This window comes from Schistocerca nitens, chromosome 7, assembly GCF_023898315.1.
Source record: "Schistocerca nitens isolate TAMUIC-IGC-003100 chromosome 7, iqSchNite1.1, whole genome shotgun sequence".
NCBI lineage: Eukaryota > Metazoa > Arthropoda > Insecta > Orthoptera > Acrididae > Schistocerca > Schistocerca nitens.
In genome coordinates, this window is record NC_064620.1 from 358,524,341 (window position 1) to 358,543,191 (window position 18,851).

The 18,851-nt window shown below is 39.2% G+C and overlaps 1 protein-coding gene across 1 annotated transcript in view; it reads left to right on the forward strand.

Annotated features, from left to right (window-relative positions):
* LOC126194690 (xanthine dehydrogenase) overlaps window positions 1-18,851 on the forward strand; it is a 262,170-nt gene that overhangs the window by 124,850 nt on the left and 118,469 nt on the right. The window contains exon 4 of the mRNA XM_049932909.1: window positions 4,062-4,297. Coding sequence (XP_049788866.1) covers window positions 4,062-4,297 — 236 coding nt within the window. The remainder of the gene's footprint in view (window positions 1-4,061; window positions 4,298-18,851) is intronic.

An 18,851-nucleotide genomic window follows, 5' to 3' on the forward strand; every position in this document is an offset into this window, starting at 1 on the left:
GTGGTAACTGATGTCATTCACTACTATTCTGTGCCACTGAGTGCTATAACTGTTTGTAGTGCAGTCTTTCCCGTGTCGATCCACAAAGCTTTGAGAGTAAATGACACCTAGGGTAGATAGTAGCTTCATGTTGCATGCAAAATATCAGTAGGAAATAATATGCATCTAGTATATTGATCTGCAACAGATTCATAACACACAGAGTTCATCATAAGTTTGCATAATGGATTTAAAGCATATCTCATATATATAGAGCATTCAACCAACACAGTACAATTAAATCTCTGCTGTGGGATTATGCATGATTATTTCATGTGAAAGGACATGTGATTCAGTATGCAATGTATTTATAAGACAACTAGAAGTAATCCACTTAGGAAATGGCAATCATCTGCTAACATGTAGAAACAAGTAAAACTGCTAGGTTTAAAACTGTGGGCTCCTTCTTCTGGCAGAAGAAAGAAAAGGAGAACAAGAGAGTGGAAGGATTTAAGCAAAAAGCAAAGTCATCCAGGACCCTGGGCAGGTCAGGGTAGACTTATTAGCAGAAAATATCTGAAAACTGGTGAAAAAGATAGTAGAAAAGTCAGTGATGAGTGGAAAAACCTTGTAAATATTCCAAAAAGAAGGAGAAATTAAGTATGTGATAAATGGTACAGAAGATGAAAAAATAATTTAAGTGAAATGTAAAGATCCTGAAAAGAGACACCAAAAGAAGAAAAAAGAGCAAGCCTAGAAAATTATGACAAGTGTATGCCAGGTAAGACCAAGAATATTTGTAATAAGAGTCCATCTGTAAAGTTCTGAGGAACTGACACAAAGAGAGAGAATGTACATAACATAAGTGGTAAAACAGAAAAAAAGTCATGAGTATCATGTTGCACAATGTGTTCTGCAGTGGGCTACGTGTGTTGTCAGTATATACACTTCATGTACATTCATTATTATAGACAACTTTATTGTAGTTTTCTGTGTTTATAAAAGGCTGGGCTCAAGGCTGCACTCAAGTTGGTATATGAAAAGTTTACTGGTGATGCTTCCTTTGGTGGCATAGATTTTGCCAGTAACAGGGCTGGTTTATGTAATGATAGATAAGTCTAAAATCTTACAGCACAAGTATTAATAGGGAAAAGAATCACAGTGCAAGCAAATGGGTTCAAAAGGATAATAGGTTATCAAAAAGTGTTGGGAAAATAGGAAAAGCAATTCTAGGGAGATGGAGGGTGGGGAGAATATTTTATAGAGTGAGCTTCATTTAAAAATCATAACCCTGCTGAAGTTTTTTTATCATTTCCAGAATGTAAAGTAGAAGTGCTGCTACTCCAAAGAATTTCCTGCTCATACATTTAGGAAGACCGGAGAAGTCCGCTTACAAAGTGCAGATGTGAACAAGTACCATTTTAATGAAGTGTAACATTAAAAAATCGTTTGGTAAGTGAACATGAATAGAGAGCCACAAGGGAATGATCAGGTTTTAGAAAGGCAAGAGGCACCAGAAATGAAATTGCTACAATTAGTTTGTTAAAGGAAAAAAGAACGGAGATTATCTGTAGGATCTGAATGTACGCTTCATGGACTACATCAAAACCTTTGACTGTATAAACTACTAAAATTTGCTGGAAGTACTAGAAATTATGGAGATAGGAGAGCATTTGATGCAGTTAATGAGAAAGCTATATAAAAGTGAAGAAGCTGTAGTAAACTGTAACAATGATGCACAGAAAATTGTGAAATAGGAGGGGAGTCAACAATGCTCTATTAAATCTACATTTCTCCTTAACTTAGTTTGTGGATAAAAAATGAAATCTGCAGGCCTAACAGTATGAAACTAGTATTTGAATGAGAAGTCAAATAATAAACGAAACTTAAGGTATGCTGATGAAACAATATACACTGATCAGCCAGAAAATTATGACTACTTACCTAATAGCTGGTATGTCCACCTTTCACTCAGATAACAGTGGTGACACAGTGTGGAATGAAAGCTGTGAGGCCTTGGTAGGTCACTGGAGGGAGCTGGCACCACATCCGCTCACGCAAGTCACTTAAGTCTTGTAAATTCTAGAGAGTGGGAGATGAATTCTGATGTCATATTCAACCACATCCCAGACGTGTTTGATCGCGTTCAGATCTGGCAAGCTGGGGTGCCAGCACATCAGTTGAAACTCACCACTGTGTTCCACAAACCATTCCATCACACTACCGGTCTTGTGAGATGGTGCATTATCTAGCTGAAAAATGCCACTGCCATCGGGAAACATGATCATCCTGAAAGGGTGTATGTGGTCTGCAACCAGTGTACAATACTCCTTGGCTGTCATGGTGCCTTGCATGAGCTCCACTGGACCTGTGGATCCCCATGTGAATGTTTCCCAGAGCACAATGGAGTCACTGCTAGCTTGTCTCCATTCCACAGTACAGGAGTCAAGCAGCTGTTTCCGTGGAAGATGACAAATTTGCACCCTCCCATTAGCATGATGAAGAAGGTATTGGGGCCCACAGACCATGTAACACTCTCCCACTGCACCAATGGCCAGTGCCAATGGTCATATGCCCATTTCAGTAGTAGTTGCTGACATCATGTTTGTAACATTGGCACATCCACAAGTCATCGGCTGCAGAGGCCCATCATTAGGAGTGTTCGATGCAGTGTGTATTCAGACACACTTGTACTATGCCCAGCATTAAAGTCTGATGTCAGTTCTGCCATGGTTCACCACCTGGCCTGTTTTACCAGTCAGCCCAGCCTACAAAGGCCAACACCTGTAACGAGGGGTGGCTGCCCAATCACATGACATCTGGACATGGTTACACCATGTGATGAAGAGACTCACTGCAGTTCTTCACAAATACCTGAAAAGTCATGCAGTTTCTGAAATGCTCATGGTGAGCCTCCAGCCTATCACGTTCTGCCACTGGTCAAACACAGATATATTGCATGCCTTCCCTGTTCTGCACACAGACAGCACACTCATTGATACTATGTACATTGTGCGTGTGTCTGACTAGCTCTCATTCCTCATCAGTGATGCTATTATCACCTGGATGGGTTTATATCAATAGTAGGTTGGTGATCATAATGTTATGGCTAATCAGTGTATGTCTCTGAAACTGAAGAATACATTAAAATATGTTGTTGTTGTTGTGGTCTTCAGTCCTGAGACTGGTTTGATGCAGCTCTCCATGCTACTCTATCCTGTGCAAGTTTCTTCATCTCCCAGTACCTACTGCAACCTACATCCTTCTGAATCTGCTTAGTGTATTGATCTCTTGGTCTCCCTCTACGATTTTTACCCTCCACACTGCCCTCCAATGCTAAATTTGTGATCCCTTGATGCCTCAAAACATGTCCTACCAACCGATCCCTTCTTCTAGTCAAGTTGTGCCACAAACTTCTCTTCTCCCCAATCCTATTCAATACCTCCTCATTAGTTACGTGATCTACCCACCTTATCTTCAGCATTCTTCTGTAGCACCACGTTTCAAAAGCTTCTATTCTCTTCTTGTCCAAACTGGTTATCGTCCATGTTTCACTTCCATACATGGCTACACTCCATAACATTAAAATATGCTACATTAAAAATGAAAAACAGGAAGAAAAGAGATCCAGAAGGAGTTGACCATACTGAGCTAATCTGTGTGATTTGTAAGTGGCTTTTAATCTTATCCTTGGTTACAGTGGCCATTCAGTCATATGGACATTTGGGATGTGTTCATTCTAGTATAGATAGTTGTGCAGTAGTTGCAGCATATGTGGTATAGTTGTATGATGTGGCCACTTTCGCAAGTGGCCCTGCCTTATATGAGATGTTGATCAAGGGCTGGAAAAGTAAGTTATGTGTTAATAAAAGAGTTAAATGTTTCACCTGGATCTTCCCAAGTATCAAGTGACTTGGAGCAGGAGTGCTATGTGGATATTTCATAGAAGAGGTGAAGAACGCTGCTGTGGACAGAGTAAAAAGAATTTTGTTAAGTCATTCCTGCATATAGAATCACTGTATGTCAAAACACATTTTATTCCCATAGCTTTATTCACAGATAATTCCTTTACTATGAATAAGTCATTTAGCAGCAAATGCCTGCCTAGCACCAGTATGTGCAATGCATGGTCTAGCAGTCACAACAGTGGAAGGCATTGGAAGCACAAAGACTCGTTTACACCCAGTGCAAGAAAGGATTGCAAAAGCACATGGTTCACAGTGTGGCTTCTGTACTCCAGGAATCGTTATGTCAATGTACACATTGGTTCGGAACAAAAGTTGTCCCACAATGGACGACCTTGAAGTAGCATTCCAAGGTATGGTTCAGTGACACAAACTCCTTTCTTTCAATACTTTTAAAAATAGCTATATTATTTAAGACACATAATACTGTTACAAGATTTTATGTATTTCAATATTTTGTACTCAGCATTAATCGTGATGATTGGAGTTAAGAGAAATACAATGTCACTGAAGTAGCTGATGAGTTTCCATCTTCTTAAGTTAACAGATTTTAATTTCTAGCACAAACCACCACAAATATAACTGCTTGCTATGTCATTATTGTTAGCCTGACATCCACTAACTTACTACACATGAAAACGGGGAAGAACATACTGTCATGTTTCTACAAGTCATGTTAAGTCATTAGTAATGACTAATTCTTTTCCCCAGAACAATATGTTTTAGGTGGATAATGGAGACCAACCAGTATGTTTTTATGGTGAATGCAGAAAATTCTGAATCCATATTCTGGTTCACAAGCATCTGACTTCACAGTTGTCTTGAAGTAGCTCTGTGGGACTTGTTCTCCCACTTACGTTAGAATCACATTTCAGCATTCTCACCAATTCCTTTAATAATAAAATCATAATTACTATTGTAAGTACATATGTGGTGGGAATGTTTAACACATGAAAGATCAGTTTCTTTAAAACTCTCTCTGCCAGTTCCTTGACAAAGAGTGCTGCCATAATTCTTTGAATTGTAATAAAATTTCACACCTAGTGTGAATCTAATGACAAACAATACCACGTAAATAACTTACTGGATCTCTGACAATGGAAAGTCCAAGATGGAATTACAACAATTATATGAAAAGGCTAGATTGCTGCTACCGTATAGAGGAAACATTGAGTCACAGGCAGGCACAACCAGAAGATTGCTACACATTTAAGCTTTCAGCCAGAAGGTCTCCTTTCAAAGCAGAAAACACACACACATCCACACAATTACAGCTTACGCACACACATGAGCACTCTCTCTGGTCAGACTGCGAGTGTTAGAGAAAACTTTACCATGTAATTTTACTCCTTGGTATGTATGTCATGTTCTTTTGGCAAAAGTGATCTGGGTGATATTCTACTAGTTTGCCATAGTTAATGGCTGGTACTTGTAAATAGTTATAAAACTTTACAGCTGTTGACCATTTCCAGTCTGCCTGTGCCCCTATATAGTGCTAGCTGGACACACAATGCTGGCACAATGTAGGCACACCAGTGCGTGTGTGTGTGTGTCAAAGGATTAAGTCTGAAAGCTAGCAAATTTTTAAGTCTCTTTTTGTGTGCCTTTCAACAACTCAACATTTCTGCAGTTTGGTGTGTTGTCTCCTTTGTTCCTAACTTACTTATGTTCTGGCACAACTTTCCTTATTATAATTGATTTATGTACTGATGAAGAGTAATGTTATTGTGCCTGTGAGAGAGAATGGCAACAGCAATCTCTTTTAAATCATATTTAAAAATATGTAAATGAATTACATATATTTTCAGTGAGGGGACTACACATGTACGGGGCATATTTTGAACTGCTGTTAAAAATGTGCTACATTTTACAATATCCATTTTGAACACCATGAGAAACAGAGGCTATCAGTGATGTAGTGATTATAATATAAAGAGAAGTTTGTTTCCATCCAGTTTTTTACTCTACAAGAACACTTTCCATCTGTACATTTGTTTTGGACTTGTAATTCAAACAAATTAATGGAATTAGATGTGGGTCCATTTTCATGGCAGCCATTCTGATATGTGATGCATGAGCAAAGATATTTTAGGATTATTATTTGGAGATGTAGATGGAGGCAATAAACCGAATCACCACTCTAGCAGATCTAGGAAATTAACCAATAAGAACCCATAACTTACCAGTATGCTTAATCATCAAACATTGTTTTGAACTACTTGAGACAATTTCTGTAGCAGCAAATTTTTTGTTTTATTTATTTGTCCATCCATCATGAAGCATTTACATGTAATTAATGTTGTCATGAATAATTTAAGAACATCTTTTACAATGGAGATTGACATTCCATAGCAGTACACATTATTTACTAATATATACATGGTCAAATAACAAGTGTCTATATGTAAAAGAATACTCTGCGATAACATATACATCATACCTTGAATGAGGGTGCAAATGGTTTTACCAATCATTTATTAATTTAGATTGTCTTTTGGACAGTTTTCCAATTCTTCAAGTGTGCTGAAAGGCTTTTCATTTAGCTATTTTTGTGTTTTACTTTTAAAAACTTTTAGTGAGATATGAAATGTCTGGGAATATAATGTATTGAAAAATTTACACCCAGAGATTAATAACTACAGTAATATGTTGGTGTACAGATTGTTCAGATACAAAATTCATTGGCACTGTGCTATTGCACAAAAGTTACAATCACAAGAAAGACTGCATGACACTGTTCCGAGTGGTACAATCATAATTTCATCAGTTTTTGGGGTAGTGGGACGTAATTTTATGGAGTTATGAGTCATGGTGCATGAGGTGCCACTCAGCCAGACTGGGAGTAAGCTAACTTGGTAAAACTATTATTGCAATATTTACCTGAGTGTTATGGCCACAGTGAAATTCTGTGAGTTGGTTGGGTGGTCTGGACTTGTTTTCTTGGTTAGTGATTGGACTATTAATTTTGGTTATTGATAAGAGGGTTGTCTGTAAGTGTATATGAAAACTTCCAAGGCAGTTACATATTTGCAATGACCTTTTTATATCATCATGATAATTATTCAATCTGGGAAGCAAGCACAATGGTTCAAGGCTCAAACAAAATTAAGTGTATGTTTTGCTGAACTGTTTTCTTTTATTAATTAATTAATTTCTCTTTTTGCATAGAGTTAACAAAGATGATGACTTTTGCAAATGTCAGTATTGTTTTCCAACATTTTTATTATTTATTGTAAAATACAAACAAAACAGATAAGTGATATAATTTAAGAAAACTGCAATACAATCACACAAGGAGACGAGATACTGGCAGAAGTAAAGCTGTGACGGCTGGACGTGAGTCGTGCTTTGGTAGCTCAGATGGTAGAGCACTTGCCCGCGAAAGGCAAAGGTCCCGAGTTCGAGTCTCGGTCGGCGTGCACAGTTTTAATCTGCCAGGAAGTTTCAATCACACAAAAGAGAGTGTCAAGCCACAAAAGTAGGTATACTATTAAAATATGTCTTATTTCTAATAAAAACTGTGAGATCACATGTTTTCAACTGAAAATTCAGTAAATGAGTGTAAACATTTCTTTGTCAGGAATAGTTTAAGCTTCCTTTTGAAGATATTTCCATCATGCACACATAAGTCTTTTGGAAATTTGTTAAACCAGCTTTGAGCACTGATGTATGGACTGTGGTGTGTTATTTGTAGATTAGTACTTTGTCTAAAGTAGTTATTTTTATTTCTATTATTGTGGTCATGTACGTCATTGCGTTTTCTAGAATCTTTTTGATGACATACAAAAAATAAAATTACCTTATACAAATACAAGGACTATAATGTAAGGTACTTATGTTGCACAAAAACGTCTCCACAAGAATCGTGATGATCTAAACCATTCTTTACTTTAATTACCTTCTTCTGCACCAACATTAATCTATTGATGTGTGTATCTGCAGCACAGCTCCATAATTCAATACCACAAATGAAATGAAATGTCATGTGCCTAGGGCCTCCCGTCAGGTAGACTGGTTGCCTGGTGCAAGTCTTGTGAGTTGATGCCACTTTGATGACTTGGGGATGATATGATGATGAAGACAACACAACAACCAGTCCCTGAGCAGAGAAAATCTCCAACCCAGCTGGGAATTGAACCCGGGCCCTTTGCACAACATTTGGCCGCACTGTCCACTCAGCTATCAAGGCAGACTCAATACTACAATTTAGCAAAGGATATATTTTTCCATAGTAAACAGTTTTGATAGTACTGTTCGCAACTATTTTTGCTAGGTGACTGAGTAGATATAATCCACTACTAATCTTCCTGGATACAAAGTTAATGTGATTTGACCATCACAAGATTTCATCTATGTGTAGGGCTAAGAATTTGCCACTTTTATTGCCCATTGCTTCAATTCAACATATATTATTTATAGAGTTATAGCTAGAGTTAACAATCTTAAATGATAATAATTGAGACTTGTTAACATCTACATTTAGGTATTGTTCATGAAAATACTTAAACATATTTATTACTCCATCTGTTTAGGAAGATGTAAGTTTACAGGTATTTCTGCAAAAAAAAAAAAAAAAAAAAAAAAAAAAAAAAAAAAAAAAAAAAAAAAAAAAAAAAAGAGAGAGAGAGAGAGAGAGAGAGATGTGTCCTCTGCATAACTTGCTATTTTGGAGTTTTGTGGCTGGGTGACATCATTGACATAGACTAAGAAGAGAAAGGGCTAAGAATTGACCACTGGGAGACTCTTTGTTTCATTGTTTCACTAGAAGACTGGGAAATTACAACTTGGTCATTAATTTGATAGGTTAGCACTTTGTGCACTCCTTCCAGTTAAACAGGTAGTTGGTTATTAGTAGTATTGCTGAATCTCTTAAGCTATAGGCCTGAAGTTTCATTATTAGTAGGTAATGTTTAACTGAATCAAATGCTTTAGTAAGATCAAGGAATGTCCTTATTGCCAAATACCCTTCAGCTTGTACACTATTTACAATATGTAAAAATACAGAGATTGTTGTGTTTCAGTGAGTAGATTATTTTTGTGTAATAGGCCCTGAGTTGTGAAAGCAAAACGTATTTAATGATTTTAATAAATATTGGGGTTAATGGAATTGGCCTAAAGTTTTCAACCTATTTTTTTTTTTTTGTATTTTGTCTTATATACTGGTTTAATTAAGCACATTTTTAATGAATCTGGATAGGTTTTTCCCCAATACAGCAATTAATGAGGTAGGTAACAGATTTAACTAATTCTTTGTGACATTTCTTAGCTAGGGCACCAGATATCTCAGTCCAGCCAGCTAAGTTCTTGGTTTCTAATGTGTTGATTATTTGACTTAATTCATGTTCACTTGAAGTTCTGAATTCAAAATTTATACCTTGGGGCAAGCAAATTTATATCTGACTGTTGTGGTCAACAGTTTGAGCTGGGATGCCACATGGAATGATGAAATATTTACTAAAAATGTCACCGATTGTTCTTGGATCTTCTATTAATTTTCCCTCCATTCAGCATGCTTATTTCTTCTGTATTCATGTTTGATGGTACTTTCTGTTATTGATTAATTAGCTTTCAAATTGCTTTGCCCACACTGGTAGATTTAATGGTTGAATTACTATGAACCTTTTTCTTGAAATTTGAAAGCTCAGTCTCAAACATTTTCGTGGCTTTGCAATACTTTTCTATGAGAATGATAGCCTTTTTTAATTTATAAACTAAGAAGAGGTCATGAACATTCTGTTAGAGTTTTATCAGACTACAGGGTAATTTCAGCTTTGGATTCTTTCTATGTATTACAGTCCTTTTAATGTCTTTAACTTGTCAACAATGATTACAATGTCTCAAAATTGTTTCTTGGAATTCATCCCATTTATTTTTTGAGCCTTTTACCTTATAATCACTTTTCCATTCCTCCTGGGCTAGTTCATGTTTGAGGCGGTTTGTATTCTGATCAATAACATTTGTTGTATCTGCAGCATTTACACCCATGTACTCCTAAAACCATGATCAAACACTTTTGAAATGAGCTCCTTCCTTTTCTGAACCTGGTGAAAATTATTCATAAAAAAGGGGGAATTAAATTGCACCTTCAGTTTCCCAGGAAAAAAAAAAAGGAAACAAGATTAGTGTCTAATGTGCCACTGGCATCAATTCATGAGAGGCGGAGCACAAGCTCTGATTAAGGCACGATGGTGAAGGGAATTGGCCACTGCCCTTTCATAGGGACTACCCTGGCATTTGCCTTAAGTGGTTTAGGACATCACAGAAAAACCTAAAACAAGAGGGCCAAATGAGAATTCAAACCATTGCCCTCCTGAATGCAAGACCAGTGTGTTAGTCATTGCGCTACCTCACTCAGTAGTTTCTCAGAATCAGAGATTAAATGTTGTAGTAATAGGAAAAGGACACTGACATTTCTGAAACCTTTGAAACACTAGGAATGGTTGTCTGAAGACTTTTGGTCTCATAATGTACACTTACCAGTATTATCGCAAATTGTTCCAATTGATGGCAGGATTCTTCCTTGTGTACGGACTTTTTCTCCATTCAGCCTGTGCTAGTTTTAAATGCTGGTGGTGGAGTCCATTAGAAACGAGGGAAATATTGTAATTGGTAGATTTCAGTGTTGCTGACTGAGGGAATTTTGGGCTATGATAGCCATTGATTTTCTTTTTGAAAAAAGAACTGTTTTGCTTTTTGTTGCTGTGATATTCCAATAATAGACTGAATGCTCTATAGGCCAAGGAAATTAGAATTCTGCCTTCCAAAAAGTAGTAGAATTCTGGAAACTGTTTTACTCACTCAAGTAGGCCTCTTTCTTCTGTATTTTTTCCCCAGATACCTGTGAAACTGAATGTTAATTAAAAAAACAAAGGTTACTAGAAATGTGGGCATTAAATTCTGTCTCAACTGAGTACCAAAACTTTGCTATTTGCATACAGTTTCCTGTAGATAAGTTATGTCATAAAACATTAATTTTTCACACTTTTTGAAAAACACTTGTTTCATTGCTATAAGGCATGCAGCATCTGAGAACTGGGCAATTTGACCAAAAATTTATAGAAGAAAAGTTGTAGGACATCAAACTGTGTCTTCAGAAAATCAAAGAAAGTGACAAGAAACCTAGATGGTAAGTATATATCACAATTATTTCAACTATATGTAAATCATATGGTTAACCACCAAAGTCTGCTTTCTACTTTCCATTCAGTGAAGTTTTCACTTTTCACTTTTTTATTTTTGTTACTGGTATGTAATCCCTAATCAAACCATTATTAAGATAACATTTTCTGAAAACTATGAAATTAGCAAACAATAATATGCAAAGGACAACAAATTTTGTACACTGGCGTTAGGGCAATGAAATATGACAGGTCTGTTATTGTTTCTTTAGGAATAAAGAAACTAAATTCAGTTGACAATAGACTGAGTTACATATGATTATATAAAAGTGTGTTAACCTGCAAATATGTCCTCAGGCAATTTTGTTGAGCAGCTGCTTCTGTAGGAGGCAAACACGTGATGTTGAATGAAGCCTTTGGTACATATTTTTCAAATAATTGATAGTGAAACCCAATTAATGGCTTTGTTTCACCTTCACAGTACTGGGCTGCCATGAACTTCTCTCCAACCTCACAAATCTCATCAGTAGTAGCATATGAGTTGCTGGATATCTCTGCTGCTTTCTGTAGGTTGTTTTTGTCTCCCGTGCCTTGAGGAATTTCAATTTTCCTTTGCTGCAAAATGAAGAAGTTGTGTCACAGCCACTGAAGGCATGTAAGAACAGAATGTTGTCTTTTAGTACTTGAGACAACTTAAAATTTAGGGGCTGTAGACTATGTCACATTGTCTGTTTTAGCTTAGCTCAGCAAAAAGATGTTGGGGGCAATGGAACTGAAGCAGTCAGAATCACATAAAGGTTTGTGCCCTCCCCAGTGACAACAATACAGTCAGAGTGCTGAGCAACATCAAGAGCAGTAGCCACAATTATCATATCGGCATCCTCAGCAGCTCACTTATTACTGAAGTTCTCACCCTCAAGTTGTGCAGTCAGTAAAGAACAGAGGTGTTGTTTATTTTGTTTGTTTGACAGAAACAAATATTTTGCCAGAGATACTGAAGTTGTTTCATTGAATGTTATAGTTGGTGCAGTTCCTTTAGTGACCCTGCACAGCTGCTCAGCTAATTTGTGCTCCTGTTAGTTGTAACCCCCCCCATGAACCATGGACCTTGCCGTTGGTGGGGAGGCTTGCGTGCCTCAGCGATACAGATGGCCGTACCGTAGGTGCAACCACAACGGAGGGGTATCTGTTGAGAGGCCAGACAAACATGTGGTTCCTGAAGAGGGGCAGCAGCCTTTTCAGTAGTTGCAAGGGCAACAGTCTGGATGACTGACTGATCTGGCCTTGTAACATTAACCAAAACGGCCTTGCTGTGCTGGTACTGCGAACGGTTGAAAGCAAGGGGAAACTACAGCCGTAATTTTTCCCGAGGACATGCAGCTCTACTGTATGATTAAATGATGATGGCGTCCTCTTGGGTAAAATATTCCGGAGGTAAAACAGTCCCCCATTCGGATCTCCGGGCGGGGACTACTCAGGAGGACGTCGTTATCAGGAGAAAGAAAACTGGCGTTCTACGGATCGGAGCGTGGAATGTCAGATCCCTTAATCGGGCAGGTAGGTTAGAAAATTTAAAAAGGGAAATGGATAGGTTAAAATTAGATATAGTGGGAATTAGTGAAGTTCGGTGGCAGGAGGAACAAGACTTTTGGTCAGGTGATTACAGGGTTATAAATACAAAATCAAATAGGGGTAATGCAGGAGTAGGTTTAATAATGAATAAAAAAATAGGAGTGTGGGTTAGCTACTACAAACAGCATAGTGAACGCATTATTGTGGCCAAGATAGACACAAAGCCCATGCCTACTACAGTAGTTCAAGTTTATATGCCAACTAGCTCTGCAGATGATGAAGAAATTGATGAAATGTATGACGAGATAAAAGAAATTATTCAGGTAGTGAAGGGAGACGAAAATTTAATAGTCATGGGTGACTGGAATTCGTCAGTAGGAAAAGGGAGAGAAGGAAACATAGTAGGTGAATATGGATTGGGGGGAAGGAATGAAAGAGGAAGCCGCCTTGTAGAATTTTGCACAGAGCACAACTTAATCATAGCTAACACTTGGTTCAAGAATCATAAAAGAAGGTTGTATACCTGGAAGAATCCTGGAGATACTAAAAGGTATCAGATAGATTATATAATGGTAAGACAGAGATTTAGGAACCAGGTTTTAAATTGTAAGACATTTCCTGGGGCAGATGTGGATTCTGACCACAATCTATTGGTTATGAACTGCAGATTGAAACTGAAGAAACTGCATAAAGGTGGTAATTTAAGGAGATGGGACCTGGATAAACTGAAAGAACCAGAGGTTGTAGAGAGTTTGAGGGAGAGCATAAGGGAACAATTGACAGGAATGGGGGAAAGAAATACAGTAGAAGAAGAATGGGTAGCTCTGAGGGATGAAGTAGTGAAGGCAGCAGACGATCAAGTAGGTAAAAAGACGAGGGCTAATAGAAATCCTTGGGTAACAGAAGAAATATTGAATTTAATTGATGAAAGGAGAAAATATAAAAATGCAGTAAATGAAGCAGGCAAAAAGGAATACAAGCGTCTCAAAAATGAGATCGACAGGAAGTGCAAAATGGCTAAGCAGGGATGGCTAGAGGACAAATGTAAGGATGTAGAGACTTGTCTCACTAGGGGTAAGATAGATACTGCCTACAGGAAAATTAAAGAGACCTTTGGAGAGAAGAGAACCACTTGTATGAATATCAAGAGCTCAGATGGCAACCCAGTTCTAAGCAAAGAAGGGAAGGCAGAAAGGTGGAAGGAGTATATAGAGGGTTTATACAAGGGCGATGTACTTGAGGACAATATTATGGAAATGGAAGAGGATGTAGATGAAGACGAAATGGGAGATAACATACTGCGTGAGGAGTTTGACAGAGCACTGAAAGACCTGAGTCGAAACAAGGCCCCGGGAGTAGACAACATTCCATTAGAACTACTGATGGCCTCGGGAGAGCCAGTCATGACAAAACTTTACCATCTGGTGAGCACGATGTATGAGACAGGCGAAATACCCTCAGACTTCAAGAAGAATATAATAATTCCAATCCCAAAAAAAGCAGGTGTTGACAGATGTGAAAATTACCGGACTATCAGTTTAATAAGTCACAGCTGCAAAATACTAACGCGAATTCTTTACAGACGAATGGAAAAACTGGTAGAAGCCGACCTCGGGGAAGATCAGTTTGGATTCCGTAGAAATGTTGGAACACGTGAGGCAATACTGACCTTACGACTTATCTTAGAAGCTAGATTAAGAAAAGGCAAACCTACGTTTCTAGCATTTGTTGACTTAGAGAAAGCTTTTGACAATGTTAACTGGAATACTCTCTTTCAAATTCTGAAGGTGGCAGGGGTAAAATACAGGGAGCGAAAGGCTATTTACAATTTGTACAGAAACCAAATGGCAGTTATAAGAGTCGAGGGGCATGAAAGGGAAGCAGTGGTTGGGAAAGGTGTGAGACAGGGTTGTAGCCTCTCCCCGATGTTATTCAATCTGTATATTGAGCAAGCAGTAAAGGAAACAAAAGAAAAATTCGGAGTAGGTATTAAAATCCATGGAGAAGAAGTAAAAACTTTGAGGTTCGCCGATGACATTGTAATTCTGTCAGAGACAGCAAAGGACTTGGAAGAGCAGTTGAACGGAATGGACAGTGTCTTGAAAGGAGGATATAAGATGAACATCAACAAAAGCAAGACGAGGATAATGGAATGTAGTCAAATTAAGTCGGGTGATGCTGAGGGAATTAGGTTAGGAAATGAGACACTTAAAGTAGTAAAGGAGTTTTGCTATTTAGGGAGTAAAATAACCGATGATGGTCAAAGTAGAGAGGATATAAAATGTAGACTGGCAATGGCAAGGAAAGCGTTTCTCAAGAAGAGAAATTTGTTAACATCAAGTATAGATTTAAGTGTCAGGAAGTCGTTTCTGAAAGTATTTGTATGGAGTGTAGCCATGTATGGAAGTGAAACATGGACGATAACTAGTTTGGACAAGAAGAGAATAGAAGCTTTCGAAATGTGGTGCTACAGAAGAATGCTGAAGATAAGGTGGGTAGATCACATAACTAATGAGGAGGTACTGAATAGGATTGGGGAGAAGAGAAGTTTGTGGCACAACTTGACTAGAAGAAGGGATCGGTTGGTAGGACATGTTTTGAGGCATCAAGGGATCACAAATTTAGCATTGGAGGGCAGCGTGGAGGGTAAAAATCGTAGAGGGAGACCAAGAGATGAATACACTAAACAGATTCAGAAGGATGTAGGTTGCAGTAGGTACTGGGAGATGAAGAAGCTTGCACAGGATAGAGTAGCATGGAGAGCTGCATCAAACCAGTCTCAGGACTGAAGACCACAACAACAACATTAGTTGTAACATCAGGGTATATGGTTCAAATGGCTCTGAGCACTATGGAACTTAACATCTGTGGTCATCAGTTTCTTAGAACTACTTAAACCTAACTAACCTAAGGACATCACACACATCCATGCCTGAGGCAGGATTCGCACCTGCGACCGTAGCGGTCACATGGTTCCAGACTTAAGCGCCTAGAACCGCACAGCCACACTGGCCTGCCATCATGGTATACTTTAAACACAATTGTGACCTTTCTACCATATCAAAGCTTAATGTAATCTACACAGTTTCTAATTATGTGAGAAAATAGTTATTTTGCCTCCCATGACACTCCATGCAATAGAAATCCTCCAGTGAACTCTGGTTTTTCAAAGTCAGTTGGGTCACTCAAGGCATTAAACAACTTGTAAAACACAACTTTTTATGTTTTCCACATACCGACATTGTCAAACATAGATAGAGAATATGGGGCCAGCTGGTACTCAAAAACATGCTGAAGCTCTTTAAGTTTTGTAGAATACTATGGTGTGAAAAATCGTTTCAGCACTGATAGGAATGACGTTGTCATGCATTGTGGTTTTAGATATCATACACTTCAGAGGTAGAACTCAATTTATTTTCTGAAGTTTTATGCTGTCAGAGTTGCTGCAAATACTCTATGAAATGCTTAAATTACTGACTTTATCAGCATTGTGGCAACTGATCTTTTCATCATCTACAACCCCAATGCTAATGGACATGCTAACGCCACAGGGAAATGTGTTGGGATCCTTGCTGTTCATGTTGTATATTAATGACCTTGCCGACAATATTAATAATAAAATCAGGCTTTTTGCAGATTTTGCAGTTAACTATAATGAAATACTATCTGAAAGTAGCTGCATAAATATTCAGTCAATTCTTGATAAGATTTCAACATGGTGCAGATATTGGCAACTTGCCCGAAACATTCAGACATGTAAAATTTTGCACTTAGAAAACGAAAAAATGTAATATCCTATGACTATAATATCAATGAGTCACTGTTGGAATCAGTCAGCTCATACAAATACCTGGGTGTAATACTTTGTATGGATGTGAAATAGAATGATCACATAGGTACAGTCATGGATAAAGCAGGTAGTAGACTTTGGTTTATTGGTGGAACACAAGGGAAGTACAATCAGCCTACAAAGGAGATTACTTACATACCAGATAGGACTAACAGGGGATACTGAACATATATAGAGAAGGGCAGTACAAATAATCACAGGTTTGTTTAATCAGTGAAAGAGTGTCATAGAAATACTGAAGGAACTGAACTGGAAGACTCGAAGATAGATGTAAACTATCCTGGGAAAGTTTATTAATAAAGTTTCAAGAAGTGGCTTTAAATAATAACTCTAGGAATATACTACAACTTCCTACATATCACTCACCTATGGATAGTGAGGATAAGATTAGAATAATTACGCATGCGTAGAGGCATTCAAACAATTATTCTTCCTACGCTTGATGGAACGGGAAGAAACCCTAATAACTGGTACAATGGGGTGTACCATCTGTCATGCATCTCATGGTGGTTTTCAGAGTATAGATATAGATGTAAACTCCTGGAAATGGAAAAAAGAACACATTGACAACGGTGTGTCAGACACACCATACTTGCTCCGGACACTGCGAGAGGGCTGTACAAGCAATGATCACACGCACGGCACAGCGGACACACCAGGAACCGCGGTGTTGGCCGTTGAATGGCGCTAGCTGCGCAGCATTTGTGCACCGCCGCCGTCAGTGTCAGCCAGTTTGCCGTGGCATACGGAGCTCCATCGCAGTCTTTAACACTGGTAGCATGCCGTGACAGCGTGGACGTGAACCGTATGTGCAGTTTACGGACTTTGAGCAAGGGCGTATAGTGGGCATGCGGGAGGCCGGGTGGACGTACCGCCGAATTGCTCAACACGTGGGGCGTGAGGTCTCCACAGTACATCGATGTTGTCGCCAGTGGTCGGCGGAAGGAGCACGTGCCCGTCGACCTGGGACCGGACCGCAGCGACGCACGGATGCACGCCAAGACCGTAGGATCCTACGCAGTGCCGTAGGGGACCGCACCGCCACTTCCCAGCAAATTAGGGACACTGTTGCTCCTGGGGTATCGGCGAGGACCATTCGCAACCGTCTCCATGAAGCTGGGCTACGGTCCCGCACACCGTTAGGCCGTCTTCCGCTCACGCCCCAACATCGTGCAGTCCGCCTCCAGTGGTGTCACGACAGGCATGAATGGAGGGACGAATGGAGATGTGTCATCTTCAGCGATGAGAGTCGCTTCTGCCTTGGTGCCAATGATGGTCGTATGCGTGTTTGGCGCCATGCAGGTGAGCGCCACAATCAGGACTGCATACGACCGAGGCACACAGGGCCAACACCCGGCATCATGGTGTGGGGAGTGATCTCCTACACTGGCCGTAGACCACTGGTGATCGTCGAGGGGACACTGAGTAGTGCACGGTACATCCAAACCGTCATTGAACCCATCGTTCTACCATTCCTAGACCGGTAAGGGAACTTGCTGTTCCAACAGGACAATGCACGTCCGCATGTATCCCGTGCCACCCAACGTGCTCTAGAAGGTGTAAGTCAACTACCCTGGCCAGCAAGATCTCCGGATCTGTCCCCCATTGAGCATGTTTGGGACTGGATGAAGCGTCGTCTCACGCGGTCTGCACGCCCAGCACGAACGCTGGTCCAACTGAGGCGCCAGGTGGAAATGGCATGGCAAGCCATTCCACAGGACTACATCCAGCATCTCTACGATCGTCTCCATGGGAGAATAGCAGCCTGCATTGCTGCGAATGGTGGATATACACTGTACTAGTGCCAACATTGTGCATGCTCTGTTGCCTGTGTCTATGTGCCTGTGGTTCTGTCAGTGTGATCATGTGATGTATCTGACCCCAGGAATGTGTCAATAAAGTTTCCCCTTCCTGGGACAATGAATTCACGGTGTTCTTATTTCAATTTCCAGGAGTGTAGATGTAGACATTACATGCTCATGAACAAGAAAAGCATCATGTGACAAAAAACCAGTCATACAACTTTTTGGCATCTGCTTCATTCTTAATTTTTTTGTACTCTTGCAAGTTGCTCAGTAATTACAAATGAAACACCACTAAATGCTGAAATTGGTCAATGATGTCAACTGCTGTAGGCATTGAAGCAATCCATCTGGCCAGAGTACTATCTGCTAATCCTCTACTATGTGTTAAAGCAACACTACTCTTCATTTTACGTATTAAAGTTTGTTCAGTTGTCATGTCAGACCAAATTCCTGCCCAAAATTTTTCTGACCTTCGATTTGTAAACCATTCCTTAGTTATGAGAAATTCATATTCATGTTGAGCAGGTGTCATTTCAAATTAAATCATGTCTTACATTGTATA